The sequence below is a fragment of the Castor canadensis genome, chromosome 9 (assembly GCF_047511655.1).
Source record: "Castor canadensis chromosome 9, mCasCan1.hap1v2, whole genome shotgun sequence".
Lineage (NCBI taxonomy): Eukaryota > Metazoa > Chordata > Mammalia > Rodentia > Castoridae > Castor > Castor canadensis.
In genome coordinates this window covers 136,436,293-136,456,845 of record NC_133394.1, presented here as the reverse complement: position 1 = coordinate 136,456,845, position 20,553 = coordinate 136,436,293, and the positions used below count along the sequence as shown (strand labels likewise).

The window sequence follows — 20,553 nt, the reverse complement described above, 5'->3', positions numbered from 1 at the left end:
AACCAAACATCAAGATGTCTGGACTCAGATTGTGCAGAGCCAAGGTGTGTGACTTAAAGTAAACCCTGCACCTTCCTGAAGCTCAGTTTCCCCACCTTCAGCAGGGAAGAGGCCTCTGTGAGATTCAAACAAAAGCTCCTTGCACACAGCCTATCCCATAGTAAATACTCCATAAACATTTGTTAAAACAAAATCAAAAAATACTGACTTTTGACATCACTCATTAACTGAATGATGGGAATAGAGAGGTTAGTGCTGATGATTCCCTTCCTCAAGACAGGACAGCAAATGGGCAAAACCAGGTAAGGAAGTCGGGCATGTCTAGGGATGAGAACCCAGCAGCACATGGGCAGAACACTACAGATCTAGAGCCCAGGGAGTGGGCATCCGACCTAGGGTTAGACTGGAATTATCCCAACACTCCTTACCCAAGGGTGACTGGCTACATGCTGCTTTTCTGCAATTTATGAACTAACACCTGTGTTCATTTGCTCAGGATATCAAACCCATTTTCATATTAGCTGCAAAAGGTTGTTAGGAAGGCAAATCTGCTGCAAATATAAAAGCCTGAGCACAGATTGGTTTAGGATTATCTAGGCTTTTAGATATTTCTGACCACATCCAAAGGAGAGACACAGGGTGGACACAGGTGCTACTCTGAAGAGCTGGAAGTAAATTAAAATGCCATTGGGAGTATTAAACTCTTTTTCCTATTGAATTGCATTAGGCATTTACATTCTTGAGGCAAAGCCACTTTGAAATTTGCCCCATGCACAATGGAAAGAAAGAGACAGGGAAGAAGTAAAAGAAGAGAAAAGAGACTGGGCACCAGTGGCTCACACCTGTAATCCTAGCTACTCAGGAGGAACACATCAGGAGGATCGAGGTTGAAAGATAGCCCGGACAAATACCTCATGAGACCCTATCTCAAAAAAAACCCATCACAAGAAAGGGCTGGTGGAGTGGCTCAAGGTGTTGGTCCTGACTTCAAACCCCAGTGCCACCAACAAAAAAAGAAAGAAAAAAGGAAAGAAGGAAGAGGAAGGAGAAGGGTGGGGAAAGAGGAGGAGAAGAAACTGACAATCTCCAAAATAGCCCAGGCCTAAGTCTGGCTGTTCAACAAAGAGACAAAGCCAATTGTGGACTTTTACTGCTTCCCATGGAAAGTGCAAAATGAACGTGAATTCCTTGCTGACTGCAAGACTTTCCCCTCCCTGAGCTCTCACCCAAGGGGAGCCTACTTCTTCTTCCTCAGAATTTAAAGGATTTATTGCTGTTCCACACAACAATGATTTGAAAGCAGCAACATACCAGGCTCCCCTGGCATTTCCCATCTATCCTTGATGCTGTCTTTCACTGCCCCAGACTTTCCCAGGCAAAGTCATCTGAGGACCCAAAAGATTTTCATCATATCTGATGCTTTGCTTACTATTACTCATCTTCTATGATTCATTTAAATCAAACTACTTTGTAAAACTTTACTGCTGCTCTAGACACCAATATCTATAACACCACGGTGTTTTACTATGCTAGTTTCCTTACCTAATACACATAAACACAAATTATCTTCATTAAAATAGCATAGGATAGCAAGTACCTTAGGAGTATTTTGCCAAGAGTATTCAAAATCTGGCTCTGTCACTACCCAGCACCGTGACCTTAGGCAACTTAACCTCTCTGTGTCTCAATTTCATGGTCTGTTAAAGAAATAATACCTGCTTCATAGAGTCGTCATGAGGATTAAGTTAATTAATATTTGTAAAACATTTGTACCATGTAGAACCTTCCGTATGGCCAGTACTTTTGGGAACACTGAATTAGGCACAAAAATATCTGCCATCCTTTACCTCAGAATTTGCTTGTTGGGAATATTCTTGGAAATATCTGTTGGCACCCTTCTCCTGCCCCACTCAAAACCAAAACCAACCAACACCACACTCACTCCTGCCCTCCAGAAAGCCCACCCATTTTAAGGCCCATCTTAAATGCATGCAGTACAGCCACTTTTTGAGCATCTATTACCTGCAGGTGTGCTCAGGACTTTCCCACATTACCTAATTGAGTCTTCACTCGCCCTTTGGGGAAGGCCCAGGCTTGAAGAGCTGGGGTAACTTTCCCAACCTTCCACTACTCATAACCAGGAGAATCAGGATTCAAACCAGGCTGATTCCAGAACCTGTGGCTATCCCACCAAGCCACCAGGCACCATCATGAACTTTCCTCTGCCAGGAGCCCTCCATGGTGTCCACTGGACGTGAGCCTATGTCCTTCCCCACTGAGCCTTTCCTTCCACTGGACTTGGTGACTCCACACTGCACTAGAATTATTTAGTTGTTTGTCCCCTCCCACACTATCCAGGATAATTCATTTTGGAAATAAATTCTTCTAAAAGTTCCCTGAACTGTTTTTTAAAGGAGGTACAAAAGTATACTGGACTGAACTTAACATTTTCCTGGCCACTCAGACATATGTATCAACACCAAATACTATAATGTTCTAGAATGTAAACTGACTGTAGGGAAAAAAACTGCCTCAGTGGTTCAGGGTAACTATTAAAAACTCAAACTCCCAATTTCTTCCCCAGATCCACTGGATCAGAACCCCTGGGTTAAGAGGCAGGAATCACTCCAGTTTAAGAACCACTGCCTTTGAGGATGTATGGGCTTGCTGGGTTTGGGTTCTTGGGTGGGTTTTCATGGTTTTTCCGGCCTTTTCCACCCTTAACCTGACAGCTTTCCCTTCACACTGACAACCAACATGGCTGGATGAAGTTCTTCTATTTCTTCTTCTACCCACTAGTGCTATGGTTTCCATACCTTTATAGCTTTAGAATCTGTAAAGGAATGCAACAATTTCTTGCAATCTGATTTTTAGGCAGATACTCAATATACAGTGTACTTTCTCAGAGCTATTTCATGAAACATGACAAAAATGGTCTAGATTTCCACTCTACCCTCACTCTCATCCTTGACCTCCTATGGTGGTTCAGAGACTCTTCTCCATATCCCTAATCTTCTATAGAAAGAATTTCCAAGACCACTTAGATAGCACAGCCATCTGAAACAGCTTAGCATAGTTTGTGAAAGATACCTTATTTTTAATAAGCACTCAAGATTGCCAGAAAAGAGGGCTTTTTTTCCATGTAATTTCATCAGTGTAGTCCCAAATCAAGTGTGTAGTCCTTTCTACTTGAGAATATATCACCGAATTTAGAGACCTATATTGTCTACACCATGTTTGCAGGGTCACTCTTTACAGTGGATATTCTTAATGTGGAAAGTGATAATCTCATTGGATTAATGACAGAGCTACCGTCTACTTTTGAAAGACAGAAAAATAATGGTCAAGGGAATTAACCTTGGCAAAAACATATCTGTTCTGTGGAAGAGAATGTCAGAAGACCCAGAAAAATCTTCTAATCTTTAAGTTTTTAGGTATCTTATATTGGTTATGTACTAAATATGTTAGTATGTTATAGTCTAAAAATAAGGTTCAAGCAGCAGTTTTTAAACTTAAAAAGACATGTAAGCAAATTTCTTTCAATGTTCTTACTGGCTTTTGATTGCAAAATTTAGAAGTTTGAAATTCATAATTTAGGAAGCAAATGTAGCATTTTGTACAGTAGAGACCAGGAATGAGAATATTGTATAGAAGGCACAATATGATTTCTATAGGGAATTAGGACAGGTTCAAAGTCATGTATATACAGAGAAAGGCAAAATGATACACATGGGTAAAAGGTATATAGAATGTCCCTTGAACTATTCTTTCATCTTTTCTGTGTGTTTGAACTTCTTTGGAATAAAAGTTTGGAGTTGGGTGCTGGTGGTTCACATCTGTCATCCTAGCTATTGGGAGGCTGAGAACAGGAGGATCGTAGTTCAAGGCCAGCCTTAGTAAAAATTTTGTGAGACCCTATCTCAACCAATAGCTGGGCACAGTGGTGCGTACCTGTCAACCCAGCAACAGCAGGAAGTTTAAAATAGAAGGAACGCAGTCCAGGGTGGTCTGGCAAAAAGCAAGACCCTATCTCCAACATAACCAGAACAAAAAGGGGTGTAGGTGTGGCTCAAGTGGTAGAGCATCTGCTTTGTGAGTGCAAAGCCCTAAATTCAATCCCCAGTACCACAAAATAAAATAAATACAACTTTAGGGGAAAACTTCAAACACATGTATAAATAAAGGGCAGTCCTACATGAATACATGTGAGACTGACGTACTCAACAGGACCCGGCCCACAGTGAGAAAAGTGAGGCACTGAAGGCACAAACTTTAAAGAGACACTTGTGGAACCTGAGAGTGGCAGCCTCTTTGAACCTGGCACTGTGCATCGCACTTGCCTTGTGCCCACCCCAACATCCAACAAAAGCAAATGCACCTCCATTCTCTCACTGACTGTGGCAAATGTCTGACTCCAAGGAGAGGCAGCTGAAAGCCAATTCCATCCCTGCCTTTATTTATCCACTCACTCTCCACTCTTGTCTTAATCCCACTACATGCTAAGTGACCACCCTGTGCTAGGAACCTACTCTGTGCTAGAAAACCATTTTTTACTTTCAACCCAAATAATCTTAAGCCAAATGCCATATTTATTTAGTACAGGAGACACAGAAAACAGGCCATCCCTGCTAAAATATCTTCCTGTCCTCCAGACTCTGTCTTGGTTTTGGTGTATTATTTCTGTCATCATCGCCACCATCGTGATCAATAAAAGCAACATCATCTATCTACATGTCCGTTTTCCCAATCTGGCTGAACTATTGCAGGGCAGGGAATTGATATTATTCATCTTTGTTTCTCTGACATTCAGGGTGGTGGCACATAAAGTATTTAATAAATATTTCCTGGATGAATAGAACTGTAGGTCTACTTAATGTTCTTGCTCAAAGATTTGCCACAGTTCAGACAAGTATGGAACTTTACCTTGGGTTGCCTAATACTAGCTAGCACTGACGGGATGCCTACCACCTGCCCCGTGTTTTCTAAGCAATTTCCATGCATTAACTCAATTAAGTTTTACACCTACACTAAGATCTAAGTGCCAAGATTCTCCTTTTAAGGTAAGCAAAGAGGAGAGATTGAGTACTTTTTCCCACTGTCACAGCATGTTAGGCCCCAACAAGGCTCCACTAAGCTACCTCACAACTTCTATCAGATTGGGGCTGCCCAGGTTCCAGCAGCACACACTTGACCTGAGGTTGCTTTTCCCCCAGGACTAAAGGGAAGAGTCTAAACAGCATCAGGGATACTTTTAGCAGAATGATTCTCAACTCCCATGGCCTGGACAGGCAAGTCAGTCTTTAGGGACTTCCTGCTTAATTCCACCTTGTCTAACTACAACCAACTAAAAATAACCTGCAAGGGAAAGTGTCTCGTAGCTGCAAGGAAGCTGCAGGATGCTGCAGAGGACATGAATGGAAAGAGAGATCCCGGCCTCTGAAAACACTGTGGGTGCTTTTCAGCATCAGCAAGTTGCATGTTGTGATGAGAAAACAAAGTTTCCAATTATTGAAATTCCATAGTGTATTTAATTATGCAATTATCTTATTGTATTAACAAGTACTACAGCACAGCGGCAATTGCTGAGATTTTTTGCAATTTGGAAGCACAGAACTTATTCTTTCCCCCAGCTGATTACTTCTCGGGAGTCTATCCATTTTTCTGGGATTATGGAAATGATCCTATTTTTTAATTGCTTCATTCAGAAATCTAAAGCAAGGCAAGCCCCACATTTGCTACCCCAAATTTTAAGTATGACCCCAGTACAGACTGAGCATATTAAGAGAAAAATGTCTGCAAATTCACATCATTTTTATTTCCACTAATCATTTAAGTCTTTTCTCTTTTTGAAATTCAAAAAAATATAGTGTAAATGTAAATTTAAAAAGCAGTTGTGCAAATTACACATTTCCAATGATGCAAACACAAATACATTCCTTCTCATTTGTTTAATAAGGATTAACCCCAAAGGGTTCATGTATCAGACAAGGATCCCAGCGTACTCCATCAAGACATCAAAAATAGGTGTTCTGTGATACTATTCTGCATTTCTATTTGCCTCAGTTACTTTGGCAAATACAAAGTGCAATCATGCAAAATTAAATATTCCATACATTTCCTATTCATTCTCTAACACTCTCTATATACTCTGAAATAGGCTATCACACTTTCAAGTTGAAGGGGACAAAAGGCAAATCAAACTCCCTGTTTCAAAAGCATTAGGAGTAATAGGTCTTTTCATCTAGGGCTTTCCATCTAAGAATCACCAGGTTCCTTCCACATAACATGTAATTAATCCATACTGTCTGCTACATCACTACCCAATGGGAGTGCTCTGTGCTGATAGAGGAGCTACACTTACATTTTCTCAACCTGAATGTAGTCCAGGCTTTTGCAAATGATGCTTCATTGACTTGTGCATGACTAAGAAGCAGAATCATATAGAGGAAAACCTGGCCCCTCATCCCAGTAAGTAGTAGTCCCAATTTGCCTTCTGTTTGAAAACTAGCTTTGCAAACTTTTAGCCACAGATGCTAGAGTAAGTCACTTGGTTTCCCTGTGCTTTGGTTTTGTAATGACAAAACTGGGATCAGAACAATTCCTTTCCCACCAGATACCTGGGATGAATAAACTAATACATGCAAGTCATTTCGAATACAGCCTTAATCATATTCAACGTAATAATTTTCTCCTGCTCAGCTATGACACCCGATGCCTTTGAAAGTCACTTAACAATTACCACATTGGGGTCTCACCATCTTCCTATGGTGCTATTATTCACTCCCCTTCAAAGGATGAAGAAAGTGAGACTCACATGGGTCTAGAGCAGTCAGAACATGAGTCCCAGAACCTAGACTGGTGTATTTTCACCACTCCTCTCCCTACCCAGAATAAGAGGACTGGGTGGTCCAGACAGGTACTTGCTTATTTTGCGGGGGAAGAAAGGGGTCTTTTTCAATGTTTCAAATGAGGCATTAGAACACATTCTGCTGCCTGCTAATGCTCGTTTTACATAGCAAAAAAGACCCAGATCGGCAGGAGACACACAACAAGACTGCCATAATCATGATTTCTGCTAACTATGAAATGGAAGTTAATTTCATGCCTTGCATCCACAGACAAAAAGGTTCAGAGCCGTTTAAATTCTCTTCAGCCCAATGACAGTTAGTAAACAGGAGGCTTCGTGTTCTAATGCTTGAAACCACCCTTCGTATCTCAATTTATTATTTATGCACACAGCTTAAAATAAACAGCAACTCTGAAGTAGGTGAGTGGTCTCATTTAGTATGAACTCTTTTTTTTTTTCACTCTGACAGTTACTTTAAAACATCGGTAAACAACCTTAATTCACTTCTCACGAATTAGTAGGCTACAGCTGTGTCTACAGGCGGCAAGCAGATTGTATTATTAACCAAACCAACGTTTTCCCCTGTCAGTCATCTGCACTTCCCAGAGGGATGTGGGCTTTGCTCTCTTGGTATTCAAACCAATCCATGGTGCATGGGATTCCAGATGCCTTCTTCTCAGGTTGTTCTCCTCCACCTTTCATTAGACTCTTGGCTCTGAGGCGCAGATTGGGGCCTGGAGAAGGGAGACTCTCAGTGCTGCTTGTTAAGAAAGATATAGATAAATGAGAACCTTTCCAAAGAGGTAGACCTTGGGAACCATGGCAATGAGCTCTCCTTTTGGACAGAGCTGAATCTGACAAAGACACCACTGTTGGAGGACCCAATAAGGTGCCACCAAGTATTTGAAAGGGTGTCTCTTTGGAGGACGAAGACTTGTTCTTTGTAGGCATGGATAGCAAAATTAGGACTCAGGGTAGAGATACCTAGATTGTGGATTTGGCTTTAACTTGAGAAAGAATGCTCTTGAAACTTTCTGCCCTTAGCAGCTCTCAGGTACTAATCTGATGGAGGCCTTAGAGTTGCCAAAAGATGTAGATTCTGTAGCCTTATCAGCCCAGACTGCTCACTAAAATGGGCTTCATTCAGTTTGTAAGCTTCTCTATGTTGGAGATTTTAAGGGTGTTATCCACCCTTTTTAAAAGAAAATATCATGGTTAAACACTGGCATACAGCCAGCCAGTAAGTGAGCATACATACAATTCCAAGACATTGGCTGATCTAGGAAAATAAAAAGATCCACTACTCAAAGGAGAAACTCAGGTGAAACAGTTGCTCTAGGACTGTCCCATCTCTGACCCATTCTTTGGCTTGTGTGGCCTGCCGCCTTTTCCATTCCATGGATATTAGGCAATCCTGAGTCACCTGAACTGTGACCTGGTTTAAGGAAGCTGATCCACTCACTCACCATTCTGGTTGGCCTCCTCTCCTCACCCCAAGTCTGGAAACACAATACTTAGCAAACTGTCTAATTGTCTTTCATCATTAACAAAACATCAGTCTCCCTCAGTGAAACATTCAGCCTCTCCCTGAAACCAGCCCTTTCTCTGAGACAAGCACTGACTATTCAAAATACAATTAAAATGCAATTGAGAGAGAGAGAATAGACAGAGAGAGAGAGAAGAAAGAGGGAGAGGGAGAGAGAGAGAGAAAGAAGAGAGAGAAAAAGAGAGAAAGGTGAGGGAAGAGAAGTAAAAATACCTTGCATTTATATCTGGTTTATATCAACACTTTGACACAATATGCAGACATATATTCTTCCAAATTATCTGGCAAACATTACATGAACTTAGTATTTTTTTGCAGGGTATAGTAGCTTTTCTACATCCAACATACTGACAAAACATTAGAGAATTCAGAAATATGAAATTCCTCAAAGGAAGTTAGGCTATCAATATCTGGGTGTGAAACTTTGTGTTACTGAATTCCTGATATGAAAAGAGCAGACATATGGTATGTGCACTTTGGAGCAATAGAAAATAACATGACAATAATATGTTATACTTACAAAGTACCCTTCATCCATGGGGCTCCAATTTTACCAATATTAGTTCACTGATTTTCGCAAAACACCTGAAAGGCAGAGGGTAAGTTTGTGTTACCCCCACTTTGCAGATGGGGATATTAAATCACACAAGGGAGTCAGTTATTGGTCCATTAATATAAGGAATGGAGTGGATTGGAATTACAACTTTGTACTTCCCCATCACAATGTGCCTTAACCACCCCTCCTTCCCTGGAGGACTGTTACTTCCCAAGTAATTGTCACCACAATCTCAACTTATTCAACAATTTTACCCAGGGCAAAACAGCAATGAATGTAGCCCCATGTTCTTATGAACCCCAGCACCAATAGTCTTTTAATACCAGAGAAGGATTTGGAAAACCTTCCCACATTCAGTTTAAAACATGGAGGAAAAATCAGATTCACAAAATGCAACCATCCAACTCAATTTGGCCTGAAAATAATGTTACTATTGTTTAGTTTGTTATATACTTATGTTCACATTTCAGCATATGGACTTGTCTTTTAAAAATATTCCAAGGAAGTCAGAATGCTTCAGAAGTAACCTCACTAGCAACATTTTTAGAAGGGTATATTTTTAACAACCCTTTCTAGGACATCCCATTCCTTCTACCACTCTCAGGCCATTTATTCATGCATTGAGAAAAATAATCAATATTTATTGAGTTCTTGTTATGTATAAGTTTATCACTGCAAGTGGCTTCTTGGAAGAGTGTGGATGACACAGGTCCTATCATCAAGAAACTTACAACTATTTGGTGATTTTAACATCGTAACAACCACTGTGATCAGAAGCCCTCAAGACCTGTTGGCTTCCCAACACCCCTGGTGAGCCATACACAGCTGTTCTAGAAGGATGGCACCTCCTGGGATATTTTCAAAAAGATGAGTTTGGGTTTATGACCCATGTTATGCAGGATTACAAGAACACGAAAAGATGGCTCCCCTGGAAGTATGTGCCCGAATTTTTCCAAGTCCTGAGACTTGAGAGCCAGGGTTCCCACTTTCCTCTTACTCACCTCTGCAACATCAGCCTCTTTTTTCCCCTTCAAATGCCCAAGCACAGTCCCACCTCCAGACCGTTGCCCTTCCAGCAATTCCCATTACTTGGGACAATCTTTGGCTTCCCCACCCCTTCCTCTGGATCTCTGCCCAATGCATGTTCACTGAGCTCTCCCCAGGGAAGATGTAAAATAGCTGCTGCCCACCACGCTCTGCCCCTCACTGCCCTTCCTCTTTCTTTGTAAGACTTACCATGATCTAATCTAACATGGTCTATCTCTTTATTCACTTTTCCATGTCCCCAGTAGAATAGAAGCTCCATCAAACAGGGACTTATTTATCCACTGCTAAATTCTAGGATCAAGGTGCTGCATACTACCATGTGGTCCTGCTAGACCACTTCTGGGCATATAGCCATAGGAGTGTAAGTCAATGTATAGTCGGAATACCTGCACCATGTTTATAACAGTATAATTCACCATAGCCAAAATATGGAATCAGCCTAGATGTCCATCAATCAACAGATGGATAAAGAAAATATGATATATACATTATATTTTATTATACACAAGTATATACATATACAATGGGGTGTTGGCTGTAAAAAATGAAATTAAGTTATTTGCAGGGAAATGGATGGGATTAGAGACCACTATCTTAAGCCAAATAAGACTGAGAGAAATTATCAATGGTCTCTCTCACATGTGGAATCTAGTCCTTAAGAAATGAATGACAGGGATGTAAAGCAGGTTCTGTTTGGGGGTAGGTATTAACTGAAGGGGAGAGGTGAATATGGTTGGAGTACTTTATACACATATATGAAAATAGAACAATGAAATCTGTTAAAATTGTTTTAAAAGGGGGGAGGGGGCTGAAGGGAGAGAGAGAGTGAACTTAATCAGAGTACATTATATGCATGCATGGAAATATCACAATGAAACCCCTTTGTACAAATACATGCTAATAAACATGTAAAAATACTTCTTGAATTAGAAAATCACAGCATAGCATAGGGATCTCCTTTTTCATGCATCTTTTTATTATCACTGGAATACTATTATAATTATTAATAAATGAATTTCAATATTAGATAATAATAGACTAGTCCACCCAAAAGAAGAAATAAAACCTCCAACACTCAGTCAGATGGTTCTGAAGAATGTAATATAGTTCTGCTTTTCTTGTTGTTCTCTTCTCTTGATTGCTGGAGCAAGAGCCAGGTGCCTTCCTGCCCAGCCATTCCTGCTGAGAGCTGCTATGAGGCCCTCGCCCCTGCCCCTCCCTGGGCCTTTGTCTTCCCATGGAGGAATAAGGAAGTTTAAGATGCTTATTTCCAAGGATACTTCTAGGTCTGATACCATGGCAATCAATGAATGGGTGTTAGGACAAGTCCTGTGCACATTTTCCCATCTTCTAACTTAATAGTACTTATTAAGAATGAACTTATCTCAAAGACTGCAAAGTCACCATTTTATAGCAAGCCAAGTGGGGGCAGTGGGATTCTTGAAGGAAGGATTTGATCATCTAAGTAGATCTACAAATGTACTAGCTTTGGACAAACTCCAAAAGCTCTGAAAAACTGTTCTCCCCCCACAGTCCTCATCACACCACCAACATATGACAGACATGCAGAGAAAGATGCCGGATCCACTGTTCACAGCATCTCGAGCCACAAACACTTCGCTCAGGTCTCCAAACACATTTCTTATTTACTTCTACATTAATAAAACTTGCACCTTCACCAGCCAAAATTCTTTTTCTCCAAGCATCTGAACATCCAAAGAGAATTTGAAGCAATTAACATTCCTGAGTAACAGAGCAATCGACGTGGGAATGACTAATGGGACTGGACAGGATCCAAAAGCAGATGTGAGGATACTAGTGACTCTGACATAGGTTGTGGTGTTGATTCTGCAGGGCAGAGTCACGGTCCGTCTTCATTGGCTTTGTGGCTGCTGTCACAGTCACATGTGCCTGTTCTATATATAGTTTCCCACCCCTACACATGCCTTATTTTTTTTTAACTGCTATGGAAAGGAAGGCACTTTTGCATTGTTATAATACAACCTGTAGCATTAATGGTGTATATTGAATTCAAGTTTATTTTTAAATTGCCTACCTGACAAAAATGTTAAAATGTCATTTTTCCCCACTTTGGGTCTCTATCTTCACCTGCTTGCTTTAGTAGCTGGAGGCCACAAAAATAATAGCTATAAATTTCCATCTTGACACTCCCCCAATAACTTTTTGCTACTTACTTGTGAGCACATGGGTTCATACATTCCTTAAACACAGAAAAACAGAGCACTCCTATTCCAGCAAGCTTTATACTTACCTCCTCCTCACTTTCCCTGACCTAGACCTTCCCCTGAGCTTCATAAAACTTCAGAAGTTAGCACACCACCACTACCCCTTTCACCCCTCTGGGAAAGTCTCTGCATAGATAGAATGTCTAGTCTTATTCTTCTTGCCTTGTATTTCACAGCCTTCATCTCTCATCACTACAATCCAACAGAAATACCAGTACCTGGCCATGTATCTTTATCTCCCACTGGACCACAATCTTGATTCCCAAGATGGACATCAAGATGGATGGACTTTCTGCATGGACTCTCAGTCCCACACGGACAGACAACTTGGTCTAGGTCCATATTTCATTTTGCATCTATTTAATTGCAAACTATTTTGGTTTCTTATATTCTGTGGGGTTTAAGAAGTTAAATGCACTCCAAGGAAAGACTTTAAATTGTTCAACTGCTGTAACATTAGACCTGAGTATATAATTGGATAAACACCACTTATTCATGTTTCTGGTTATTCTATTTCATTCATGTTTTCTGCCATTCCCTTCTCCTTCTATTTTGCTATTTTATACTATTTAAGAATCCCTTCCTTCTTCACAATCCAGCTTTTCTATTCTATCTTCCATCTCCCTACCCTCAATTCACACCCATTATGAAAGCATATTCCTTTTTAAAGCTTCAATTTATCCTCTGAATACAACCAGCTCCTCATATACAACCTGCTACCACCAAGCTGTGTGTTCTGAAAGCCTATTTCGACATTGGTTGTACACCACCGTATCCAAATTAAAGGGGAGTTATCAACAGACCCTACTTAAGGATGCCTTCCTTTATCTCTAGGGCAAGCAGTTGAATATTCTCAGCAGCAGCCCCAAAGCTGGGATTCTCAGTCTTGGAGAGCCTCCCTAGCCTCACTCACTCTCCATCACCGTCTCCCCTCCCCGCCCAGCCTCCTTCTCCACATAGCAGCAGTTGAGATTAAAGTGCTTGTGGACCTTGCTAATCCAATCAGGGCTGGGCTGCTTCAGCCTCTACCAGTCAGGTTGTCAGGATGCTTTCAACTCTCCTCTGCATTCCAAGGAGTCCTGGGCTCACTTTTTTTTTTTTTTTTTTCATTTTTCTTTTATTATTCATATGTGCATACAAGGCTTGGTTCATTTCTCCCCCCTGCCCCCACCCCCTCCCTTACCACCCACTCCACCCCCTCCCGCTCCCCCCCTCAATACCCAGCAGAAACTATTTTGCCCTTATCTCTAATTTTGTTGTAGAGAGAGTATAAGCAATAATAGGAAGGAACAAGGGGTTTTGCTGGTTGAGATAAGGATAGCTATACAGGGCATTGACTCACATTGATTTCCTGTGTGTGGGTGTTACCTTCTAGGTTGATTCTTTTTGATCTAACCTTTTCTCTAGTTCCTGGTCCCCTTTTCCTATTGGCCTCAGTTGCTTTAAGGTATCTGCTTTAGTTTCTCTGCGTTAAGGGCAACAAATGCTAGCTAGTTTTTTAGGTGTCTTACCTATCCTCACCCCTCCCTTGTGTGCTCTCGCTTTTATCATGTGCTCATAGTCCAATCCCCTTGTTGTGTTTACCCTTGATCTAATGTCCACATATGAGGGAGAACATACGATTTTTGATCTTTTGAGCCAGGCTAACCTCACTCAGAATGATGTTCTCCAATTCCATCCATTTACCAGCGAATGATAACATTTCGTTCTTCTTCATGGCTGCATAAAATTCCATTGTGTATAGATACCACATTTTCTTAATCCATTCGTCAGTGCTGGGACATCTTGGCTGTTTCCATAACTTGGCTATTGTGAATAGTGCTGGGCTCACTTTTGATGGCTCTGCAGCAGTGACTGTGGCCCTGCTCAGGAGCTGGGTGTTACCTGCTTCCCTAAACTACAGGACACAGAAGTCTTTCTGCCCTAGAAGCGTGTGTGTGTGTGTGTGTGTGTGTGTGTGTGTGTGTGTGTGTGTTTGGGGGAAGAGGTCAGGGAGCACTGAGAAGACTAAAGGGCAGGAGCAAATATTGAACAAACATATAGATTGTTTTTAACTTCAAAGATTAAAGAAAATCTATTTTCAACCCTTGCCCTTACCTAGGCACCAACCAAAATATCCCACCCAGTTGATTTCCTCACCAGGGCTTCTTCAAGGGTCTTTCACCTTTCCAGATCCTATTAGCCATCTGATGAAATCCACAACCCCCTTCCAAGAATGGTGTGTGCAGGATTACAGAGGAGATTAAGGATATTGAGATACTTTCCCATCCCAGGTGAAGAGGCCCAGCAGTGTGTAGTTTTAGTGCATGGGCAGGATGGCTGCTATCTGGATTTTGTTTTTAACTTTGGATTTCTGCAGAAGGGATTTGTGCTGTGCAAGCAATGAACTGAGGCAGAAAGGAGACTGGTGCTTTACACACTGTTCCTGTGGCTGTTCTGCCTGTACTTGAAACAGTTTCTGTATCTGCTGTGCAGACAGCCCCATGCACACTAGCCCAGAGTCTTTCTGTATTTGCTACACTGGAATAGCTAAGAAGGAAGACTTCCTTTATTTACAGCCCTAAGTAGAGTTTAACTACTCCTGAGAGAGAAGTAGGCAAGTAAAGAAAGCAATCTGAGGAGGTTTTGGAAAGTAGAAGTAACGATAAAAACTCGTATCGGACCATTAATTCTTTCATCAAATATTTACGGAGTATTTACTGTAGGTTCACAGGATGAACAAATGACCTAAAGACCTTTCCCCAAAGGGGTTCACATCCAAATATGGAGAGGCATTCTGTAAGCAAATAAATTAAAGCCCAAGAATGAAAAATGCTATGAAGAAAAGGCAGGGAGATGATGGAGTGCAGGGACTCTGTATATTTCACATAGAGTTTATTTTCAATTTTACATCAACAAATACTTATCACCAAGCTCCTCATATGTTCAAGCCCTGTAATAGATTCTGCAGCAACTGGAACATACAATAAATAAAAATTAAAATTAAAATTCATCTACACTGAACACGTGCAGAGTTTTTTGTCATTACTCCCTAAATGATATCGTATAACAACAATTTACACTGTATTAGGTATTATAAGTAACCTATGGATGATGTAAAGTATCATGGTGAAGGATGTGGGGGTCATATGCAAATAAAGGTCTTAAGCATCTCTGGATTTAGGTATCTGCAGAGGTCCCTGGAACCATTGCTCTGAATGGGACTCTACCACCTGCCCCACCCAGTGACCCTTAAACAAATTCTCCATTACCTCTTTAAGCTTTAGAATTCTTACCTGCGAGGTAAGGCTCACAGGTTGCCCTGGGTTCACACACAGTAACAAAGATTAGCACAGAGCCTGGTCCCAAGGAACTGACAGACCAATTACCAACCTCATCTACTATCCAGAAGCAAAATGAAAACAGTAATGCAAAAGCCTCGACCAGAGCAGACTATAGGAGGCCCCTGGTATCCATGGGTACATGGTTCCAAGAGGACCACCAATGAGGAAAAACTGCATGCAGTTTAAACACAACATAATGTGGGGCTCACTGAGAGCTTCTTCACATCAACTGAGCTACATGACAAGTGTGAGGATTTGTTTCACCACACGTAGTCAGAAGTGCATGCCATGAACCCATGAATAACGTGGGCTTACTGAACGTGCCCAAAGCAGGGGTACAGACCTGCTTTTGCTTGTTTGTTTTTGTGGCCAAATAGATCTTAGGAATCAGGAATCTTAGCAGGTCTTACTTTAAAAAGTTCAGGCAAAGTGGGGTAGCTCACAGATGTAATCCTAGCTAGTTGGGAGATAGGGAGCAGAAGGATTACAGTTTGAGGTCAGCCTGGACAAAAACTTCCTGAAACACCATCTCAACCAATAACTGAGCTACAGTGATGTGCATCTGACATCTCAGCTACACAGGAAAGCACAAATAGGAGAACTGAGGTCCAGGCCAACCCAGGCATAAAGCAAGACACTAACTGAAAAATATCTAAAGCAAAAAAAGACTGGGAGTGTGGCTCAAGTGGCAGAATGTCTGCCTAGCAAGTGCAAGGAAATGAATTCAACTCTGTCCCCCTAAAAAAAGCTAAAATAATGGCAGTAGCCAATAAGTTTTAAAAACAAGAAAATGAAGCAGTATAGTTCTTTTTGTGTAGCATTTACTCAAAGAAATGTCATTAGTGCTATAAAAAGTGTTTTCCCAATGTGTTTGAGTAAAGAACACTTTGGCACAGAAAGACCTTGAGAGATGGTTATTCTATGGAACAGACTTTGAGAAATGTGTGTACGCAGTAAGAAAATGAATCAAAAACCCAGGACTGTATACCTATTTTGTCCTGATGGTTCCCTTTGAGAAGGCAGAATGAGCATATGTTCTGCAAGCCAAGAAAGCCTATCCGCCTATCTGCTGGACCAGGGCAACTTGTCTCCTTTTTCTATAAAAGAAGTCATTATTCTGGGACCACAGTGCATTCCAGGGAAATGTCGGTAACATCTAAACACTTCTCATTCCCTCAGACAGGTAATTCCCCTATTTTCTGCAATAAATGGGCTCTTAAAACGAGTTTCATTAATTATTCTCTTGAAAGCCAATTCCTCTTCTGGCTATGCCAGGGAAAACTTCTGTTTAAAAATCACCCTACGTTTTCTTTATTATGGGAATGTTTCTCAGTGAGCATGCATTACTTCCATCAGCAGAAAATCGACGCTAGGGAGGGAAAAGAAAAGAAACTCTATAGACATGTGTTGATAGACTGAAGATTAGTCAAAAAATCCCCAGTTTATGCGTGAAGTTTTTCTTTTTTTGTCTATCTGGAACTTTTCATGAAGACCTTACTTAATATTCCAACAGTAAATAAATCTGAGGTGGCTAGGGCCAAACTTGTTCCTCCTGTGCAGAGAATTCCAGGACAAGAAGACAGAATCCATGACTCACACACATTCTCTGCGACAAAAGGAAAGAGAGAGAGAGAGAGAGAAGAAGGAGGAGGAGGAGGAGGAGGAAAGGAAGGATGGACAAGAAAGAAGAACAAAAGAAGGGAGATGAAAGGAATAAAGACAGAGCATGAAGAAAGAAAGAATAATAAGCAAGAAAGAGAGAGCAAATGGGTAGCGGGGGATCAACAAATGAGTTGTTAAAAAATCTAGTTTGGAGTGGGGCGGACAGGACAAGCTCACAGATGAAGCTGACCCAAGTCCATACAAAGGCTTTGTGCAAGGGCTTGGGCATTAATGAGATCTGGACTTCTGAAGCCCTGCAAATCAAGTACAGAACACACCAGAGACACCTGAGTTATTTTTTAAATGGATGTCTTAAGTAGTATGAAGCGTACCTAGCAGGGACACTCCGCACATTTTGCATGACTGCCAGCTTGTGGCCTGGCTGGGAATGGTTGCTGCACCTCCCGTGAAGACCAGATGCAGGAGACGAGCTTCCCACTCAGGTGTGCCACAGTGAGAGTGCCCTGTGCTGCTGTGCTAGGGAGAATGCTCCTGGCCTGTGGAGTTGCTTAGCAATGCAGATGACAGGCGGTTGCCCCTCTGAGCCCTAGAATTTGGGGGTCCCTGCTTTAGAATCAAGCATTCATTCATTCGATAAGTTTTTCATAGGTGCCTCTGAGGTGTCAAGAATTGTCTGGGGGCCTGTGAACAGCACCAAGCCTCTGCTCCCAGAGCTTATCACCTCCCAGGGGAGAGGATGTTAGCGAAGACATAAGATTGCTCCTGGTGATGAGGGCCTGCAAAAAAATGACAATTAAAAGAAGAAGAAATAAATGGGTGGTAGAAGGAGACTTTGACCGTATGGCTTCAGGGAGAGGAAATGTGCTCGGGGGAGGAATTTCTGAAGCTGGCACTTTTAAGTTAAGACACGAATAACAAGAAGGACTCCATCCTGCAAAGATGTAGAGAGAGAACAGCCTAGAAAGAGGGAGCACCACTCCCAGACAGCGCAGGCCATCACCTCTCCATCCCTCTCTTCCAACTAAGCTTTCGGCAATAGAAAATTCAAACGCACCCAGACATGTTTAATTTTAAAATCCTAAATTGCATACTATGCCGCTAGGAAAATATATCCTGAAACTTAGATATTTTTAGAATGGTCCACTTCACTTTTTCCTGTTCAGCCGGAAGACCCAAATAGTCCAGGTACAGCAGCTCCTCTGAATACTGAAACTGCATTCATCAGCCACTTTCCAAAAATTGGGTCTTACTTCAAAGCTGAATGGTTTGATTACTCCCATAACAGAATACATTACACTGATTACGGGATTATTCACGTGCCATTCCAAGAGGTTGAGCAACATTGCTCACCACTCCACCCACCCACAAACACAATAGTAAAAGTGGGAAACATGAAGCTAACATGCAAATGACCTTGATGTCCCAATGCCATGATCCACTTCTTCTCCACTCTTTTTTTTTTGTAACTGATGTTATAACATACAATCCACCAAAAAAAGAAAAGACAAAGCCCTAGCAGAGAAACAAAACCGAAAAGGCTTCTCAAAGCAAACATTGGTTCTTTCCCCTTCCCCCTTGATGCCAAAATTATTGATATTTTCATATGAATAATTTGTCAGTTCTACATTCACTGGCTCATGTGGAGGTAAGGGTCTGCCCGGTGCTACATTCTCAGTCTTCTGACAAATGCTTTGACTTCATACTCATACCAGGAAGAATGGCCTGGGTGAGAAGGGGGTGGGGAGGGCCAAGCTTTACAAGCACCATCCACTGCTGATCAATGATGGGCATTTTGTGTTCAAGACAATCAAATTCATATTATCCTACATTTTTCTAAGTTTTAAAAGGAACACTTATTAAAAACCAAAATGAAAACAGGGCATTATGAGTTCAAATAAGCCATAAATTAGACGAAGGAGTTTAATTCTATTGACACCATTTTATTAGCTAATCAGCATGTCATTTTTTTTTCTTCTATTGGCATCAGCTTACTGTCAGTAATTTCCATAAGGGTGCCATCTGTATTTATAAAAGAATTATCTTTGTGGTGCTCTTGAAATCTATAAACAATGGTGATATTTAACTTTTCTTAAGGGATCAAGTGTAGAATTAGGTTAAAGGACTTTAAGTCCCTTTTTCATGATGGTCCTTAAAAGGACTTGTTCATACAACTCTGTGAGGGTGGAGACACTTAAAACAAACAAACAACAAATATGCATATAGAATTTTTATTTATTAAGATGTAAATTTTAGCTGGGCAAAGGTGACCCATGCCTATAAATCCTAGCTACTTGAGAGGCTAGAAGAATTGTCAGCCCTGGCCAATAGTTTATGAGACTCCATTTCAACCAATAACTGGGCCTGGTGGCATACCCAGCGATGGGTGGAGGATCACAATCTAAGCCAATCTGGGCAAAAAGTGAGACCCTCTTCTCCAAAATAACCAGAGTAAAAGGGGCTAGAGATGTAGCTCAAAAAGTAGAGGTCTGCATAGCAAGTATGAAGCCCTGAGTTCAAATCCCACATCTATCAAAAACAATGTAAATTTTGTTGTGTTCACTGACATGTACATTTTGGATACTGATGTGTTCATTTTTAAATGTCTTTATTAGTACATAACAGTTCTGCAGGGGGTCATTGTGACATTCCCGTACATGTGTATGATGTACTCTGGTTTTGTTCATCCCTGCATTATTCTTCCTCTTCTCCATCCCCCTTCTTAAAATGGCTTTGACATGTTTCAGTGTTCCATATTCATACATGTGTATAAAATACATCAACCATATTCACCCTGCTTTACCCTCATCATTTATCTTCCCCCTTCTACTGACACCCTCCCCGTAACATGACCCGGTTTACATTCTGTCCTTCATTGTTTAAGTGTCTGCTCATTTTCCAGTGGAGTTTTGCCTTAGTAATGGAAAGGATTAGACTGATTAAAGTACAATACATTTACAGGTAAAAAAATACTATGACGTGTACATTGTTAGTCAAGCATGACGAGAGTCTATTATAAAGTCCTGCTAAACAATAATTAACAAAATGCTTTATAGTTTCCATTTTGGCTGAAAGGATGGGTTACTTTTTCATGTGATTTGGTTTGGCACTGCATGGTTCAGATAGAACCCAGCCTTAGCCAAGGTCATTGCTATGAGTTCAATCAGCATCTACCTTGCAAACTCTATTTTAACGCATGGTCAGACCAGCTTTGTCTGGTTCTTAATGCTGGCTTTGCACATGCAAGTCACTAGCTAGTCAGGTGTGAAAACTCACTCCCATGAAGCATCAGAACTCAGAATAGATGCCGTTCTCTTGGGCGCAGATTTCACAGACACAGTGACAACAAGTGAGGACAAGGAGACATT

At 41.2% G+C, this 20,553-nt stretch overlaps 1 protein-coding gene across 1 annotated transcript in view; it reads right to left on the bottom strand.

Moving 5' to 3' along the window:
* Ppargc1a (PPARG coactivator 1 alpha) overlaps window positions 1–20,553 on the bottom strand; it is a 628,461-nt gene that overhangs the window by 435,473 nt on the left and 172,435 nt on the right. Inside the window, exon 2 of the mRNA XM_074042525.1 lies at window positions 8,914–8,978. Coding sequence (XP_073898626.1) covers window positions 8,914–8,931 — 18 coding nt within the window. The 5' untranslated portion in view covers window positions 8,932–8,978. The remainder of the gene's footprint in view (window positions 1–8,913; window positions 8,979–20,553) is intronic.